Below are 19,919 nucleotides of genomic sequence, written 5' to 3' on the forward strand. Positions count from 1 at the left end.
CGGTCTCCCAAAGTGCTGGGATTACAGGCATGAGCCATCTTGCCCAGCCAATTTACATCTAGTTTTTAAGCAAGAGATTAATAGCACTGAAAATTCGATTTTATTGGACACCGCATCTTACTTAGATGCCTTTCTCATGGCCTGCACCCGTCTTTTCCTAGCAAGGAAGCTTTTCAGTGAGGGGCCTTCAATCATTACCTAGTGCTAGTAGTTTGGAGGAAGAGAAACAGGTTTCATTAATTAGTGATAAACTGTCAATGTATGTGCTTATCCTTATATAAAATTACTTGCTATTATGGGATAGACTTTAAGAAGGCAACATCTGGACTGCTCATTTCTTTACATTATATATGTATGGAAATTTTTGCAGAAAGCTTGTAAAAGTTCTTTTTAAACCGCTGCTGTCAAGTAGTAATAACAATACAGAGGATTCCTTCTGTGCACATCTAGAAATAAAAGATTAACTCTTTGCATATTTGGAATAGCTGCTTCAGTGAAGAAGTATGTAGGATTTTTCTTACTGTGAACAAGTCTTGGCAAGACTTGTTTTTGAAAGAAGTGCAAGATTATTTTAGCAATATACTTTAGTAATGGTTCTGAGGAAATACAAGAGGTATCTTGAGGGTTGGGGGGATGTTAGCTAATTGGTCTTAGAGCTTCAGCCATGGCACCTACTCCTAGGGCAGCTGATCCGTAGCTTGGCCAAAGAGAGAAAAAAATAGAGCATGCTAGCCTGGTGCCAAAAAACCCAAACTAAACACAAAAAACCCTCAGAAATTTGAATGAGAAAATATGGAGATAAAATTGGTCAGCACTGGGAACTGAAGCTGGAGTTGGAGGGAGAGTCTGGTGAGGCCAGAACTGACAATGTGCAAATGAAAGATGTGAAGAAGCAGAAACTGAGGAAGCAAAGGAGAAAGAAGCAACTCTGCACAGAAAAATTCTCCCCACAGGTCCTTAGTTCATGATGGCTTTCTAATGCAACTGCAACCCCCCTTTTACAACTTTAATGTCTGTTTTTTTTATGATTGAAATGAGCCTAATTAAAACATAGATTTTAAAAATTCCGGTCTTGCTTAAGATTTCAAATATAACCAGAGATTATTCAAACTGAGTTTAGTAAATATTGTTGAACATTTGTAATCCAGGCACATGATGCTGTCGTAGGCACAGAGAATGTAGAGGTAGGTAAGGCTCTGCCTTTAAGGAATTAAGAGACTTGTGGAGGGAAAGACATATAAGAGTTACAATAGAAACAATTAAATTTGAAGTACGTATGTAAGGTATTTGCAGGAATGGATATTGGGGAGGAGTTTGGGGTGATGGAAGCCTTCCTAGAGGAAATGTCTGAGGCTTTTAAAGGATAACTAGGAGTTTGCCTGGTGAATAATGATGTTAGGTGGGTGTTATAGGCATTAAACAACCACATGGTAAGTTTGCAGAATTAAGATCACTTTGGCTGTTAGTCTCATATTCATTCCTTATTAGGATATGAAGTATGAAGTGGGCAGTGATGAGAAATGAGGCTAAGAAAGTTCACAGGGGCTAGATTGTAAAGACCCTTGAATGTCATACTGCAGAGTTTAGACTTTTTCTCATTGATGAAAATTCTAAGTAAGAGAAATACATGATCAGATTTGCATTTTAGAAAGATAACACTTGAAATTAGTATGGGAGATGGATTGGTGATGGATGAAACTAATTTGGAGGCTTTTGAAGTAGTCCAGATGAGATATTTTAAGGAGAGAGAAAAGAGTATATGGATTTGGTAGAAATTTTAAGGGGTAGTATCAGTAGAATTAAAGATAGCCTTGCAGGGGTGACGGGAGTTGGACAACTCATAGGTTTCTCGTTTAAGAGAGACTGGGGAATGTGGAAGAGATTTGTGGGAGAAGTTAATTAATTGGCTGAATCAATTCACTGAATTTTGAGTTCTAGGTGTTTATGAGGCATTCAGGAGGAAATGTCAGAAAGAATGGAGCAATTATTTACTGTCTGTCTACTCTGTTGCAAGCACTGTGCTTGACAGCTAACCTATGTAGGAATGTGGCTGAGAACGATAATAGAAACAAAAATGACACCAGTGGCCAAATACAGATCACAAAGGCAAGGCACTAAAACTAAATTTTAAAAATATAGAAATACAGAAAGAGGCTGGGTACGGTGGTTCATGCCTGTAATCCCAGCACTTTGGGAGGTCAGGGCAGGTGAATCACTTGAGCCCAGGAGTTGGAGACCAGCCTGGGCTGAATGTGGTGAAACCCTATCTCTACAAAAAAATTAGCCTGTAGTCCTAGCTACTAGGAGGGCGAGGTGGGAGAATCACCTGAGGCCAGGAAGTCAAGGCTGCAGTGAGCTGTGATTGCACCACTGCACTCCAGCCTGGGCAACAGAGTGAGACCCTGTCACACACACACACACACACACACACACACACACACACACATACAAACACACACACACACACACAAAATATATATATATACACACACACACACATACATATACATACACACACATATGAAGTTCCCCTGTAGTCTCTCACTCCCACCTTATTTTATTTTATTAGTTTATTTTTATATATTTAAAGAGTACAAGTGCAGATTTCTTTCTTACATGTTTGTATCATGTAGCCATGAAGTCTGGTCACTTAGTGTACCCATCACCTGAACAGTAAACAGTAAAACCTAGAAAATTACCTGTACCCGATAGGTAATTTTCAACCCTCACCCCCCTCCCACCTTTTGTAGTCTCCAAAGTCTACTATTCCCGCTTTATGTCCATGTGTACCCTTTGTTTAGCTCTCACTTACAAGTGAGAATATGTGGTATCTGGCTTTTTGTTTCTGATTTTTTTCACTAGGGATAATGGCCTTCAGTTCCATCCATGCTGGTGTAGAAGATGTGATTTCATTATTTTTTATGGCTGTCTCGCTCCCACTTTCTAGAGATAGCCATTGTTAACAGTTTGGGATATTCTATATCATATCGGTATATTTATAAGTATAGATATGTATGTGCATACACACACACAGACATACCCTTTTATTTTTCAAATAAATGAGTTCATATTTCCACACATGCATCTGCAACTTGATTTTAAAAATCGTGGTCATCTTTTCATTCCAGGGTAGACAGACCTCTTTATAGTTGGTAATATAGTGTTCTACAGTTGTTGTTGTTGTTGTTTTAAGAGACAGAGTCTGATTCTGTTGCCTACGCTGGAGTGCAGTGGCATGATCTAGGCCCTCTGCAGCCTCAACCACTCTGGGTTCAAGCAGTCCTCCCACCTCAGCCTCCTGAGTAGCTAGGATTAGTTCATGCCACTAGGCTCAGCTAATTTTTTTTAATATGTTTTGTAGAGACGGGGCTGGTCTCAAGCTCCTGTGCTCAAGCGATTCTCCTGCCTTGGCCTCTCAAAGTGTAGAAATTACAGGCATGAGCCATTGCGCCCAGCCACCATAATATGTTTAATCTTTTTTCGGATTGATGAACATTTAAAGTTGTCTTCATCAACTCACTATTTCAAATAATGTTGAAGGAACCTCCTTATATTTAATACATATTCTTGTAAATATGGTCAAAGATATGCCTATCTTGAAATTTGATATTGTTTCCCAAAAGAGCTTAATTTACATTCTTAGCAACAGGACTAGTGAAGCTTCTTCCTTATATTCCCATTGCATGTTATCTGTCTTTTAAATTTTCGACTGTCAGATTGGCAAAAAATGGTAATTTATTTTTACAAGCATCTTTTATATATTAATGATCATTTGTATTTCTTCTGGATTGTTCCTATTTTACCCATTTTCTATTGTATTATTTTTCTTATTAATTTGTTGACAGGACATTGACATTTTGTTAAAGTTGCCAGCATTTCCCCAATCTGTTGCTAGTCTGGAGTTTTTCGTTTTTATGTCATCAAACCTGTCCTTTTTAAAAATTTCCTTGATAGTTTCTGGATTTACTGTCTTAGGTAGAAGTGTTTTTCATCTAAAAATATTCTATTTTTCTTCTATTATGCAACTTTTTTTTTTTTTTTTTTTGAGACGGAGTCTTGCTTTGTTGCCCAGGGTAGAACACAGTGGCGTGATCTCGTCTTACTGCAACCTTTGCCTCCTGGGTTCTAACAATCCTCCTGCCTCAGCCTCCTAAGTAGCTGGGATTATGGGCGCACGCCACAACACCCGGCTAATTTTTGTTTGTTTTTTGAGACAGGGTCTTGCTCAGTCGCCCAGGCTGGAGTGCAGTGGCACGATCCTAGCTCACTGCAGCCTCTGCCTCCTGGGTTGAAGTGATTCTCCTGCCTCAGCCTCCCAAGTAGCTGGGATTACAGGCATGCGCCACCATGTCCGGCTAATTTTTTATTTTTAGTAGAGACAGGGTTTTGCCATGTTGGCCAGGCTGGTCCCAAACTCATGACCTCAAGTGATTCACCCGCCGTGGCCTCCGGAAGTGCTGGGATTTTAGGCGTAAGCCACTGTGCCTGGCCTATTATGAAACTTTTAAAGTGATTATCTTTTCAGTGAATCTGGTATTTTGGGGTTTAGTCATTTATAGGGTACTGACACAACTTTTTTTTTCTCCAAAATTTATTCTAATACCATTATTGGGCAGATTGTCCTTTCACCACTGATTTGAAATGGTAACTCTGTTATGTACTAAATTTCCCACAATGTGCATAGGTACTTTCTATTGTTTCATTGATTTTAGGGGAGAGATCTATTTTTGCACATACCACTATTGGTTTAATTATTGTAATATTATAGTTAACTTTGATATATGTTATGGAATGGCTTGATTCATTATTTAATTTTTTTTTTGTTTTTTTTTTTTGAGATGGAGCCTTGCTCTGTCACCCAGGCTGGAGCGCAGTGGCGTGATCTTGGCTCACTGCAACCTCCGCCTCCCAGGTTCAAGCGATTCTCCAGTCTCAGTCTCTCAAGTAGCTGGGATTACAGGCAAGGCGCTACCATGCCTGGCTAAGTTTTGTATTTTTAGTGAAAATGGGGTTTCACCATGTTGGCCAGGCTGGTCTGGAACTCCTTACCTCAGGTGATCCATCTGCCTCGGCCTCCCGGAGTGTTGAGATTACAGGCTTGAGCCACCGTGCCCGGCCTATTCCTATATATTTTATAATCATGTGCTTTTGTGAATGGGGTCTTCTTGTAGACCTATTACATACTGTTTTCTTTTTGTATGTTTAAATTAAACTTTCCACCTTACTAATAATTTAACTGTCTTAGAATTTTTAAGCTAGATAATGTCATCTGCAAGTAGCAATTTTGCCTCTTCTTTTCTATATCTTGTTTATTTATTTATTATTTATTTTACGTTTTTTGAGACAGAGTCTCACTCTGTCGCCCAGGCTGGAGTGTAGTGGCGTGATCTCGGCTCACTGCAACCTCCGTGTCCCAAGTTCAAGTGATTCTTCTGCCTCAGCCTCCTGAGTAGCTAGGATTACAGGCGTGCACCACCACACCTGGCTAATTTTTGTAGTTTTAGTAGAGATGGGGATTCGCCATGTTGGCCAGACTGGTCTCGAACGCCTGACCTCAGGTAATCCACCCACCTTGGCCTCCCAAAGTGCTAGGATTACCGGTGTGAGCCGCTGTGCCCAGCCTTATTTATTTTTAGCCATAGGCTAGAATTTTCTAGACAGTATTGAATTATGGTAATAATCTCTTATCTTAGTGAAATATAATAGAAAAATTTCTGTCAATTAAAGAAAAAAGCTTTTAAAGAATTAAAGTTAGTGTTATTCAGAAATGTTACTGAGGCCGAGTGTGGTGGCTCACGCCTGTAATCGTGCCACTGCACTTCAACCTGGGTGACAGAGTGAGACTCTGTCTCAAAAAAAACTCAACTGAAAAAAGTGGAACAAAAGAAAAAGAACCATGATAAGTATTTTGCACTTTTTTTTTTTTTTTTGAGGCACATTCCTACTCTTGTCACCCAGGCTGAGTACAGTGGTGTAATCACAGCTCACTGCAGCCTTAACTGCCCAGGCTCACGCAGTCCTCCTACCTCAGCCTCCCAAGTAGTTGGGACTGTAGGCACACACCACTATGTCTGGCTAATTTTTAATTTTTTTGTAGAGACAAGGTCTCCCTGTGTTGCCCAGGCAGGCCTCGAACTCCTGTACTGAAGTGATCCTCCCACATTGGCCTTTCAAAGTGCTGGGATTATGGCATGAGCCACCTTGCCTGGCTGCACTCATTTATTTTCATTTATTTTTCATTTTTGAGTCAGTGTCTTCCTCCATCACCCAGGCTAGAGTGCAACGACATAGTCACAGCTCACTGCAGCCTCAACTTCCCGGGCTCAAGCTGCACTTATTTAGTCTTCATGATAATACTCAGAGGCAGATATGATTATCTCCATTTTTCAGATAACATTGAGACTTACTAACCCACAATACAAAGCGGGGTGTGTTTTTTTTTTTTTAGAGACAGAGTCTTGCTCTGTCGCCCAAGCTGAAGTCCAATGGCTCGATCATGGCTCACTGCAGCCTTGAACTCCTGGGCTCAAATGATTCTCGTGAGTAGCTGGGACTACACTATGCTTGGCTAATTACAAAAAAAATTTTTTTAGAGACAGGGTCTTGTTCTGTCACTCAGGCTGGCCTTGAACTCCTGAGGCGATCCTCCCGCCTCAGCATCCTGAGTAGGTGGGATTACAGGCACGAGCCACCTTGCCCAGCCGAAACTGGACCTTGAACTTCAAAGAGATTTCTCTTTTCCCCTTACTACATTGACAGGGCTTTATAACATTGCTTTTTTACTTTATTGTTACATTCATATTTCACAATTGTTATTTTTGAATTCACTATCTTCTTGATTATTAAAAGGTGGAAATTGCTTTGTGACCTTTTTTATAATAATTTGGGGGGGTGACACTTTGAGATTATATGAATACTCTAGTCCCCCAAAACATTTTGCCCAATGGTCTTATCATTCATGGATAATCCTGCCTAAACCAATTATTATAATGGTTATTGCAAATAAAAGTATTTTTTCAAATAGCCTAATTTAGAAGAAAAGCTTACACTGAGGTAGCAGAAGGACTGAATGTGATTCTTTTGGGGGTTTATTTTTAAAAGCAATTAGTCCTAAGGAAAAACTTTATAATAGATTCTGTATTTTAGAATATAGGCACGTTGAAAGCAGTTTGTCTTCTGAAGCTCAATAGCAAAATTAAAAATGCTTAAAAAAATTCAGCTAAAACCATATCTAAATTTGCCATTTTGGGAATCTTTGTGATAAAGCAGATTATATTCTGTTGAGGATCAGTGGTAAAATAATTTATGCTAGTGCTGAAGTTAAACTGGAAAAAACATCATACATGCATAATTTGTTTCATACCTTTAGAATGTAATATCTTTATTTTGCAGTTCATTTTTAGCTTTGGTACTGTAACAAGGATCTGGTGATTGTGGAATGTTATGAACATAGTGGTTTCGCAATTACTGAGAGAAGTGTTTATATAAAACTCCCTTGAATGTTTTAGTTCCTGGAACTTAAGGAGTGGTAGTTGATAAAGCATAACTCCTTCATTGAGTCTCTGATGGGTATCTATACTTAAACTTTTTTTGTTTTGAAACGGAATCTCACTTTATAATCCAGGCTGGAGTGCAGTGACGCAATCACAGCTCACTGCAGCCTCCGCCTCCTGGGTTCAAGCGGTTATCCTGCCTCAGCCTCCCAGGTAGCTGGGATTATAGGCGCCCACCACCATGCCTGGCTAATTTTTGTATTTTTAGTAGAGACGCAGTTTCACTGTGTTTGCCGGGCTGATTTTGAACTCCTGACCTCGAGTGATCGCCTGCCTCAGCCTCCCAAAGTACTGGGATTACAGGTGTGAGCCACCACACCCAGCCTATACTTACACATTTTTTTTTTTTTTTTTTGAGATGGAGTTTCGCTCTTGTTGCCCAGGCTGGAGTGCAATGGTGTGATTGGTTCACCGCAATCTCCGCCTCCCGGGTTCAAGCGATTCTTCTGCCCCAGCCTCCTGAGTAGCTGGGATTACAGGCATGTGCCACCACACCCAGCAAATTTTTTATTTTTAGTAGAGGCAGGGTTTCTCCACATTGGTCAGGCTGGTCTCGAACTCCCAACCTCAGGTGATCCATCTGCCTCAGGCTCCCAAAGTGCTGGGGTTACAGGCGTGAGCCACCACGCCCAGCCTTATACTTATACTTTTTAAGTATTACACAGATGTCTTAAAAGTATTTGTATGTTCTGATAAGTGTTTTTTAGCTTTTGAAAAGTAAAATTTATGAAAAAGCCTTGTTGTTTACAAATATGTTTACCTTTCTGTTAATTTTAAATGTGGACTTTGATAAGGAAGTTATATTTCGATGATATCCAGTGTAACTAATTTTTTCCCTCTTATTCAAGAAAGATAATTTTACACTTATTCTTTGACAGAGAAATTTCATAGAATTTTCTTCTTCTAGTTTAATTCCAGAATACGTTCTCTCAACCCTATGCCCTCATACTAGTAATCTTGAGGGTTCTTTTAAAGAAAGATTGCTTTAAAGCAAGCAATTCTCTTTTGTCATTAAAATAAGCTATTTTCTATTTTTATTTTTAAAAACTATTTAAAACAATATAATTATGCAAGTGTGTATATATGTATTTGATTTTTTTGTTTTCTTTTGTTTTTATTTATTTTTTTGAGACAGTCTCCTCTGTTGCCCAGGCTGGAGTGCAGTGATGTGATCTCAGCTCACTGTAACCTACACCTCCCATGCTCCCCGCCTGAGAAGGATCCTCCCACCTCAGCCTCTGGCTAATTTTTTTTTGTATCTTTAGTAGAGACGGGGTTTCACCATGTTGCCCAGGCTGGTCTTGAGCTCCTGGGCTAAAGTGATCTGCCCAGCTCAGCCTCCCAAAGTGCATGAGCCACCGTGCCCAGCTTGATATTTTAATTTTTACTTGAATGAAATCACTTACTGAAAGCAATACATGTTGATGCACACACAAAATTACTGAAGTTCATCAAATTGTCAAGCATTCAGTAATATATAGAGCATTATTATTTTTAATCATTTTCAAACTTAAAACTCCTTTTCTTTTTCAGGGATATCATGATAACACATTTTGAACCTTCCATCTCCTTTGAGGGCCTTTGCAATGAAGTTCGAGACATGTGTTCTTTTGACAACGAACAGCTCTTCACCATGAAATGGATAGATGAGGAAGGTGAGTGGTAAAGACAGGGCTGCCTGTGTAAGCATTTTAAGATCTTATTCTATCATTTGTTCTAAAAATATAATGAGTCCTAAAAAGTTTAAGAGGAAAGACTATTAGAAATTTGATGCCATTCTTGTTTTTTCTTTAAGTATTTAAAAGAATACTGAAGAGCACAATCTTTTTTTTGCCCCTTTTACGCCAGAATGATGTGAAATTAACTTGACTTTTTTTTTTTTTTTTTTTTTGAGACGGAGTCTCGCTCTATCGCCCAGGCTAGAGTGCAGTGGCCTAATCTCGGCTCACCACAACCTCCACCTCCCGGGTTCAAGCGATTCTCCTGCCTCAGCCTCCCAAGTAGCTGGGACTACAAGCGTGCACCACCATGCCCGGTTAATTTTTGTATTTTTAGTAGAGACGGGGGTTTCGCTATGTTGGCCAAGCTGGTCTCAAACTCCTGACCTTATGATCTGCCCACCTCGGCCTCCCAAAGTGCTGGCATTACAGGCGTGAGCCACTGTGCCCAGCCTAACTTGACTTTTTTAAGCATAAGGTAAGCATCTCATCAAATAGTGTGATGTTTTACTTTAATTTTGTTTTTTCTTTGAATTAAATTTTTTTATTTTTTATTTTTTAAAGACAGGGTCTTGCTAAGTTGTCCAGGCTGGTCTCCAACTCCTGGCCTCAAGTGATCTTCCCATCATGACCTCCCAAAGTACTGGGATTGCAAGCAGGAGCCACTGCATTCAGCTTCACTTTATTTTTTAATTTAAATTTTTTTTTTTTTGAGACAGAGTCTGGCTCTGTTGCCCAGGCTGGAGTGTAGTGGCATGATATCAGCTCACTGCAACCTCCGCCTCCAAGGTTCAAGCAATTCTTGTGCCTCAGCCTCCCAAGTAGCTGGGATACAGGGGTGCACCACCACACCCAGATAATTTTCGTATTTGTAGTAGAGACGGGGTTTTGCCGTGTTGCCCAGGCTGGTCTTGAACTCCTGGCCTCAAGTGATCTGCCCACCTAGGCCTCCCAAAGTGCTGGGATTACAGGTATGGGCCACCACACCTGGCCCCCAGCTTCACTTTAATTTTGAATATGTGTTGTCTTATATTTTAATTTAAGAGATTACCTATTTTTAAGCTGAATATTACCTTAAAGAAAATATTGTGGAATGAAAGTGATTTTGACAATCATTATTTCAAAGTAGTGGCAGAAACCTGATACCTCAGTGACTTGTGCTCAGAAAACATTTATCATATATGTAGGCTTACGCCTGTAATCCCAGCACTTTAGAGTCTGAGGTGGGAGGATTGCTTGAGGCCAGGAGTTTGAGAACAGCCTGGGCAACATTGTGAGACCCTGTCTCTACAAAAAGTTTTTAAAACTTAGCTGGGTGGTAGCGTGCACCTGTGGTCCCAGCTACTTGGGAGGCTGAGGTGGGAAGATTGCTCGAGCCTGGAAGGTCAAGGCTGAAGATGGGCCCTGATTGTGCCACTGCACTCCAGCAACAAAGCAAGCAAAGCAAGACCCTGTCTCAAAAAAAAAAAAAAAGAAAAAGGAAAAAAGAAGCAAATATCTGTGTGCTGAGGACAGACATTTCCTATCCTCAAACTCATAGTCTGATAGGGAGATGGACACATGTGTAACAAATGTGATAAATTCTGGAACATAAACGCATAGGGGCCTTGAGGAATACAAAGGAAGACACATCTATAATACATCTGCAATGTTTGACCTAAACCTGTAACAGAGTAAAAGTTTTTGAGGTAGAGGAGGTGAGGAGAAAACCATATAGGCTGAAGAAGAATATGTAGAAAGGCACAGAAATGTGAAGAACATGATGAGTGAAAAGCAGTAATTCACTATATCTGAAGTATGAAGTGGTGAAGTATGAATTGGCCTACAGTTTAACAGGATCCACGGGTGAGTTGTATGAATACAGAAATTTGTTTGAGAAGCATGAGACTAGATCCCCAAGAGCTTTGCAGATCACATTAAATTTTATTTTACATGACTATTGTGGAAGTCTAGTTAAAAGGTACCCTAAAGAAAGGGTGGGTTGGGGGTGAGGGATAAAGGCCTACATATTGGGTACAGTGTACACTGCTCAGGTGATAGGTGCAGCAAAATCTCAGAAATCACCACTAAAAGAACTTACTCATGTAACCAAACACCACCTGCTCCTTGAAAACCTGTGGAAATAAAAAAAGAGAGAAGATACCCTAAATATACTGCTTTTTTACAATAGTTTTCTGTTAATTGTTATACAAATAGAATTTCATTTTAAGGAATGTCATAATATTTAGCTCAATATTTGGGATCATTTCTATCTTCCCTGATATAAAGAGCTCTGGAAAGTCATTATTGAAGCTCCAAGCTATAGGTAAACACAAACACATTCTCATTTTTTAAAACAGTGTTCCTGAAGTAATTCATGTTCACTGTTCAGGAAAAAAAGTAGTGCAAAAATTTATGAAATGTAAAAAGAAGCCTCCTGTTTTTCCTTTTTTCTCTCTCCTCCCTCACCAATTCCAATTGTAAGAGAAGAATAGCTTAGTATGTATCCTTCTATATATTTTCTATGCATTTGCAAACATGTATGTTTCTATAAATTCTTTATTAACAGTTTTATTAACATGACAAATGACATACAGCTGATATTTTGCAGTCCTGGTGGGCATGGGGAGCTTGGAGCCCAGTGCCACCCACCCTGGCCCTCCACGGCCTTAAAAAAAAAATTATATGGGGCCGGGCATGGTTTCTCATGCCTATAATCCCAGCATTTTGGGAGGCCAAGGCGGGTGGATGACCTGAGGTCAGGAGTTTGAGACCAGCCTGACCAGCGTAGTGAAACCCCATCTCTACTGAAAATAGAAAAATTAGCTGAGCATGGTGGCAGGTGCCTGTAATCCCAGCTACTAGAGAGGATGAGGCAGGAGAATCACTTGAACCTGGGAGACAGAGGTTACAGTGAGCCGAGATTGTGTCGTTGTACTCCTGCCTGGGCAACAGAGCGAGACTCCATTTAAAAAAAAAAATTATATACGAATCGTTATGCAGTGTTTTCCTTTATAGTATGCGCTGGACATTTTTTCATTTCAGTGTACTTCAATTTGCATCATTACTCTTTTTTTTTTAGTACTGCATAGTATTACATATTATAGATGTTTCATGATTAATCCCTTGTCAATGGACATTTGGACTATTTCTAGTTTTTCACTACCATAAACAATATATAATGAACATTTCTTTTCTTTTCTTTTTTTTTTTTTTTTTTGAGACAGTCTCACCCTGTTGCCCAGGCTGGAGTGCAGTGTCTCGATCTCCGCTCACTGCAACCTCCTCCTCCTCCTGGGTTCAAGCAATTCTTGTGCCCCAGCCTCCTGAGTAGCCGGGATTACAAGCGTGCAACACCATGCCTGCCTAATTTTTGTATTTTTAGTAGAGATGGGGTTTCACCATGTTGGCCAGGCTGGTCTTGAACTCTGGCCTCAAGTGATCCACCCGCCTTGGCCTCCCAAAGTGCTGGGATTACAGGCATGAGCCACCACTCCCAGCCTTATTTATTTATTTCTCTTTTAATATAGAGGCTGGGTTCTCACTATGTTGCCCAGGCTAGTCTTGAACTCTGGCCTTAAGTGATCCTCCTGACCTGCCTCCCAAAGTGCTGGGATTACAGGTGTGAGCCACTATGTCAAAACATATGTATATCGAAACATCATGTTATATACCATAAATATAATTTTTGTCCATTAAAAAAATTAAACTAGTTTTTCACACAACTACATGAAATGAGAGGATTTTTTCATTCTTGCCCTTACCAACCTTAGATATGAATCATTAACATTTTTAAAGATCAGTGAGTGAAATGCTAACCTGGTATTTTAAATTTTGCATTAAGAGGAAAGTTGAGTATCTTTATCTTTTTGACCTACCCTATCACAAAGATAGTTTAAATATGGTTACTTATAAATGTCATGACTATCTCACAATATGTCTTCAGCCAGAAAATGAGACTATATATAATTTAGCACAGTGTGCAACTTATGCTTAGCATTCAATAAAATGCTTCTTATCATAAATGAATATTCTTATTTTAATCCTGATCATTTAATACCATTTATTTGCTGATTAGAGTTGTTTTTCAGTCAATGATTTTCAAATTGCAGCACACAAAGGAATCACTGGATAATGCTTTTTATTAGACGTACTTAGTTTAGCGATAGTCCATTAAACATTTTTATAATACCTTTGTATTATCCTTGCCTGGAGAGTTCTGTTCCCAGATTGTCACCTGGCTGTCTCTCATCATTCAGGTTTTAACTCAAATGTCATGTCCTCCAAGAAGTCTTCCTACCTCCATTCATTTTGTATCTTCTTGCCCTGTTTTTTCTCTTGGGTTTTTTTTTTTTGTATGGTAGAGTGTAAGCTCCATGAGAGCAGAGGTCTTGTCTGTTGTGTTCATGTTGGAGCTGCAGTGCCTAGAACAATACTAAATAATACTATGCTCAAAAAATATTTGTGGCTGAGTGCGGTGGCTCACGCTTGTAATCCCAGCATTTTGGGAGGCCAAGGCAGAAGGATCCCTTGAGCCCAGAAGTTTGAGACCAGTCTGGGCAACATAGTGAGATAGTGAGACCCTGTCCCTACAAAAAAATTTTTTTTTTTAGTTAGCTGGGCATGGTGGTGCACACCTATAGTCTCAGCTACTCAAAAAGCTAAGGTGGAAGGATTGCTTGAGCATGGGAGATCGAGGCTTCAGTGAGCCATGATTGTGCCACTGCACTCCAACCTAGGCGACAAAGCAATATACCCTGTCTCCAAAAAAAGATATATGTGTATATATAAATTTGTGAGTTGTACAAAAGGCTAGCAGCAAGCCTTTCCCTGGTTTAATTTTGCTTCACTTATTGGAGACTTAAGCATTGACAGTTACTGTTTATTCTGGTTTTTTTTTCTTAAAGTAGCACTTTCTGATGAAACAGTCTTATTGTAATGCATTTCATACTTCTTTCTCCCTAAGTAGCTATTAAGTTTCCTAGTTTTCTGGGGAAAGCTGTGAAGCTCTAGGCTTTGTCTTGTTCAAGTGAAAGGTTAAATTTTTCATTAAGGTCTGTTGATTCCCATGCGATCCTTCTTACCTTGCTTAATTCTGATACCAATCTTTTCTTAATTTTAGGCATACAGAGCCAACAGTAATTATTTTTAAGTTACTTTCAATTAGTTTTCAGTTGTAATTTTGTCACCTTTGTTTTTAATCATGTAGGCATTGGGGCATGTCGGTCTGATCTGGAGGAAAAAAATTCTCTAGGATCAAAGACAGGACAGTCACTTGATTTCTCTGGCATATGAGAAGTGCTGTTCCTCAAGCCAAACATTTAATTGTTGGGATTTTATGTTGGAGCAAGTAAAGATCTTAAGCTTACTTCATCTGTTTAAAGAGATTTAAGACAACTGCCCTTTTTCCTTGTACTCAAAACCAGTCTTAGTGATTTGTTTTACTGTGGAAAAACTGGTTTGCTTAATCTAACTAAACATTTTAGAATGAGTAGTAATTTTGTAACCATCATGCCACACTCCTCTTTCTCATAAATTCTTGTGTAACAAAAGTGTGGGACAGGGAATGACAAATGTGACTTTATTTTTTTAACAAATGTAAGTTTTCAGTTCTTTTTTTTAAATTTTTAATTAACAGATAATAATTGTATATGTTCGTGGGATACAGTGTGATGTTTCAATACATGTATATGTTGTGGAATGAAAAAATCAGGGTAATTAACACATCTATTACCTCAAATACTTATTTCTTTGTGGTGAGGACATTTAAAATCCACTCTTTTTGTTATTTTGAAATACACAATACATTATTATGAATTGTAGTCACCATGCTATGCAATAGATCACCAGAACTTACTACTCCTGTCTAACCACAACCTTGTACCCTTTAACTGGCACCTCCTTTCTCTATCTAACTCACTCCCTCCAGCCTCTGGTACTCTCTACGTGTATGAGTTCAACTTTTTTAGATTCCACATATCATGTGGTATTTGCCTTTGTATGCCTGGCTTATGCTTATTTCACTTAGCATAATGTCCTCTAGGTTCATCCATGTTGTTGAATATGACATAATTTTCTGCTCGAGGCTGAGTAGTATTCCATTGTGTGTATATGCCATATTTATTTCATCCGTTTATCCATTGATGGGCATTTCAGTTGTTTCCATATCTTAGCTGTTGTGAATGATGCAGATGCTACAGCGTAGTTCACCTTTGTTTTGAGAGAGAGAGAGAGAGAGAGACAGAGAGAGAGAGAGAAAAGGCCTCACTCTGTTACCCAGGCTGGAGTGTACTGATGCAATTATAGCTCACTGCAGCCTCAAACCTATGGGCTTATGAGATCCTCCCATCGCAGCCTCTTAGCTACAGGTGTGTACCACCATGCCTAGCTACTTTAAAAAAAATTCTTTTGGCTGGGTGCAGTGGCTCACACCTGTAATCCCAGCACTTGGGGAGGCCGAGGCAGGAGGATCACCTGAGGTCGGGCCAACATGGAGAAACCCCGTCTCTACTAAAAGTACAAAATTAGCTGGGCGTGGTAGTGCATGCCTGTAATCCCAGCTACTTGGGAGGCTAAGGTAGGAGAATTGCTTGAACCCGAGAGATGGAGGTTGCGGTGAGCCGAGATCGTGCCATTGCACTCTAGCCTGGGCAACAATAGCAAAACTCCGTCTCAAAAAAATTTTTTTTGTAGAGACAGGGTCTTGTTACATTGTTGCCCAGGCTGGTCTTGAACTCCTGGCCTTAGCCAGGAGTTGAATTCAGCCAACTCTTTGGCTGAATGTGTAGCCAATGCTACTTCACCTATTTAGATAGCTGTATTATGGCTCCAAACCTGAAAACTGAAAAATTAATATTAACAGCCAGGCATAGGGCTCATGCCTGTAATTCCAGCACTTTGGGAGGCTGAGGCAAGAGGATTGCTTAGCCCAGGAGGTTGAGGCTGCAGTGAGCCAAGATTGCACCACTGCACTCTAGCCTGGACCACAGAGTGAGACCCCGTCTCAAAAGAAAAAAGAAAAAGACAAGACAAGAAAAGAAAAAATTAACAGCACTTAGAAAAGGAAAGCTAAATACCTCCAAGCATATCTAGTTTTGTAACTTATATAGTTTTCCTTTATAATGTTAAAACATTATAATGTTGTAAAGAACTTATACATTATGAATTATTTATTATACGTTATTACATTATTTATAATGTAATGTAAAGAACTTCCTTTAACATTTCTTTTGTTTTTGTTTTGTTTTGTTTTGAGATGGATCCTTGCTCTGTCGCCCAGGCTGGTGTGCAGTGGTGTGATCTCGGCTCACTGCAACCTCGACCTCCTGGGTTCAAGCGATTGTCCTGCCTCAACCTCCCGAGTAGCTGGGATTACAGACACCTGCCACCATGCCTGGCTAATTTTTGTATTTTTAGTAGAGATGGGGTTTTGCAGCGTTGGCCAGGCTGGTCTCGAACTCCTGACCTCAGGTGATCCACCTGCCTCAGCCTCCCAAAGTGCTGGGATTACAGGAGTGAGCCACTGTGCCCGGTCTCTTGAACATTTCTTATAGAGAAGTTCTGCTGGTGAGAAATTATTCATGTTTTTAATTTCACTTAAAAATAGATTTATTGAGGTATAATTGACATATGTATGTATACATAATATATATAATAAGTTATACATATTAAAACTTTACAGTTGGATGAGTTTTGATACCTAGGAACCCATCAGCACAAGCAAGGTAGAGAACGTATCTGTTATCCCCAAATGTTTCCTTGTGCTAAGCAGTGCCTCACTCCTGCTCTTTTGTCCGCAGGCTACTACTAATCTGCTTTCTGTTACTACAGATTAGTTTGCATTTTTTAGAATTTTATATGGATAGAATCATCATATAGCATGTACTTTTTGGTGGGATGTGTGTATCAGTAGTTCATTCCTTCTTATTGCTGAGTAGTATTCTATCCTGTGGATGTACTACAATTCATTAATCTGTTGAAGATCATTGGGATTGTTTTTGGTTTTGGCTGTTTTAAATAAAGGTGCTATGAACAGTCATGTACAAGTCCTTCCTTGTATGGAAATATATTTCCATTTTTCTTGAGTCAAACCTAGAAATAGAATAGCTGGATCATGTGGTAGGTATATATGCTGCTTTTATAAAATGGAAAAAGAAGATTTTGAAAAGGAGATGAGATGGGGCACTTCATCCCAGGCACATCCTTGGGCAGATGGTTTTTAGTAAGGAATTCACATGGAAGTTGAGGATCAGGAAATTGATTCCTTTTAAAAACTGTCTATGCCTGTTAGTCCCTGAAAAGTTTTCCTGTACTCCAGGGGTGCTGTATTCCAATTAGAAGATAGCTGACTTAGAGATGTCCCCAGCTACTTCTCTTAGTTCTGGCCTCTGCCCCAGCTCTGTTCTTCAGATGGACCTTATGCCCAGGAAATTCTGGCTGCCATCTTTTACACACCAGGCTGTCTGGAGGCCTGGGAGAAAAAGGAATTAGACTGGAGTTCACCTGGGAGAAACCCTTGGCAGTGGTGGAGTGGGGATGGATTCAGAAGTGAGGTATGATACTATAATATAATGAAAAAACGTATCTGCTATTCATCGCTGGTTCCTGACAGTGCCTAAAACCCTTGTTCAAGTAAAAGGTTAAATTTTTCATTAAGGTCTGTTGATTCCCATGAGATCCTGAGTAATAGAAGTGAGAAGAGCATCTTTTGTGATTTATGATAAGCCTCTGCCAACCAAACCTGATTTTATGCTAATGAGGTGGCTCTTGGAGGATGGCTTCTGGTTGCCAGAGGAATCAACCATGTGGTTATCTCTAAGGTGGGACTTTCAGCCTACCTCCCCCTTATTTCTGAGGAGGGCAGAGGGGCCTGGAGATGGAGTTAATCACCAGCAGCCAGTGGTTTAATCAGTCTTGCTTAGGTAATGGGACCCCCTTAAGAACCCAAAATGTAGGGGTTCAGAGAGCTTCCTGCTCGGTGAACAAATCAAGGTCCTGGGAGGGTGGTACATCTGGACCCGGCTTGGAAGCTCTGCGTCCCCCCGTACCTTGTCCCATTACCTCTTCATCTGGCTGTTCATTTGTATCCTTTATAATATCCTTTATAATAAAGTGTTTTTGTAGCAAATTGTTTAACATGAGGAGGGGGTTGTGGGTGTAGGGGCCAGGGAAAAGCTTCCCCATTGCTCTCCAAAGGTTTGCTGAAAAATCAACTCACAAGAGGCAGATTAATTGGAGAAAAGTCATACAGATTTTATTACATGTACACGGGGGAACCACAGAGATTACTCATCCCCCAATGGGGTTCGGAAGCATATATAATATCCTGGCAAAACAGGTTATATGGCTGGTCCAGGTGCAGTGGCGTTTACAGCTAATTGATCACAGCCAGTTACAGATTTCTTTGTTCCTTCCACTCCCACTGCTTCACTTGACTAGCCTAAAAAATTAATTAATTAAATAAAACAGGTTATAGGAGAAGGGAGAAGAGGAATTCTGTTGTGAGGATTACTAGGAAGAATGAATGGATCAGGGAAGGGAGATTAACTTGTACATTATCTTGTGGAAGGATCTGTTCAGGTGTGATTACATTCTTGGTCTTACTGGGAGGGGAATGCAAAACAATTGTTCTCGGTGGGTCTGGATTTTAGGCGATAAAGGAACTTCAGAGAACGTCATTCTGACTTTGGGAGAAGTCAGTTGTAGGGGTGGGTGGTTGGGGGAAGTCAGAGAGACCCTGAGGTATTGGTTACTGAGTCCCAACATGGGAATGCCCAGTTTGTAGCCAAGTCAGACTAATTTGACTGATTAGTGGCTAATTTGAGGATCCACTACTTGCAATTAGCATCTGAAGTGGGGGGGTAGTCTGTGGGACTGAGCCCTAAACCTACGGGGGTCTGTGCTAACTCCAGGTGGTGTAAGAATTTAATTAAATTGTAGGACGCTCGATTGGTCTCCACAGAGAATAGAAGATTTGCTTCTGGAAAACTCATACATCTGGTGTCGGAAGCTTTGTGAGTGGAGAAACAGTTTTTTATTTATGAGGCAAGAGAGGCTATGGGGGTCTTGAGGCGGTATTGGGGACCTTAGATGCTATCATCTGCTCCAGTATCTGGGAAGGTCTGTCCTCCTCATTGGCATCCCGTCTCCAGTTGCCCTGTCTTCTTCCTCTCCCTCATAGACCACTGTTCACGCGGGATACACTTATGATCCCCACACTGTTTTCTCCTCACTCTCACTTCTCCATCCCTAGGCAATCACTGATCTGCTTTCTGTCACTATTCCATACATATAAATGACAAAATATAGTGGGTTTTTTTGTTTTTGAAAGACAGGATCTCACTGTGTTGCTCAGGTTGGCCTCCAACTCCTGGGCTCAAGCAGTCCTCCTAGCTGAAACTACAGATGCACACCATGACTCCTGGCTCAAGCACAGTGTTTTTGTGCTTTTTGATAAATGACATTATATATCCCATATTCTGAAATGTCTCTTTTTTCCCTGGATGTTATGTCTTTGTTGTTGTTTTTTTTTTCTTTCTGACACAAATCCTTTCTTTGTCACCCAGGCTGGAATGCAGTGGTGTGATCATGGCTCACTGCAGCCTACCTCTCAGGCTAAAGCAGTCCCCCTGCCTCAGCCTCCCGAGTAGCTGGAACTACAGGAGTGCTC

General features: G+C 40.2%; 1 protein-coding gene across 1 annotated transcript in view; it reads left to right on the top strand.

Annotated features, from left to right (window-relative positions):
• The window catches only part of PRKCI (protein kinase C iota), an 85,399-nt gene that overhangs the window by 3,847 nt on the left and 61,633 nt on the right, over positions 1–19,919 (top strand). Inside the window, exon 2 of the mRNA XM_031009716.3 lies at positions 9,087–9,208. Within this exon, the coding sequence (XP_030865576.1) occupies positions 9,087–9,208 (122 nt within the window). The remainder of the gene's footprint in view (positions 1–9,086; positions 9,209–19,919) is intronic.

Source organism: Gorilla gorilla, chromosome 2, assembly GCF_029281585.2.
Source record: "Gorilla gorilla gorilla isolate KB3781 chromosome 2, NHGRI_mGorGor1-v2.1_pri, whole genome shotgun sequence".
Classification (NCBI taxonomy): Eukaryota; Metazoa; Chordata; class Mammalia; order Primates; family Hominidae; genus Gorilla; species Gorilla gorilla.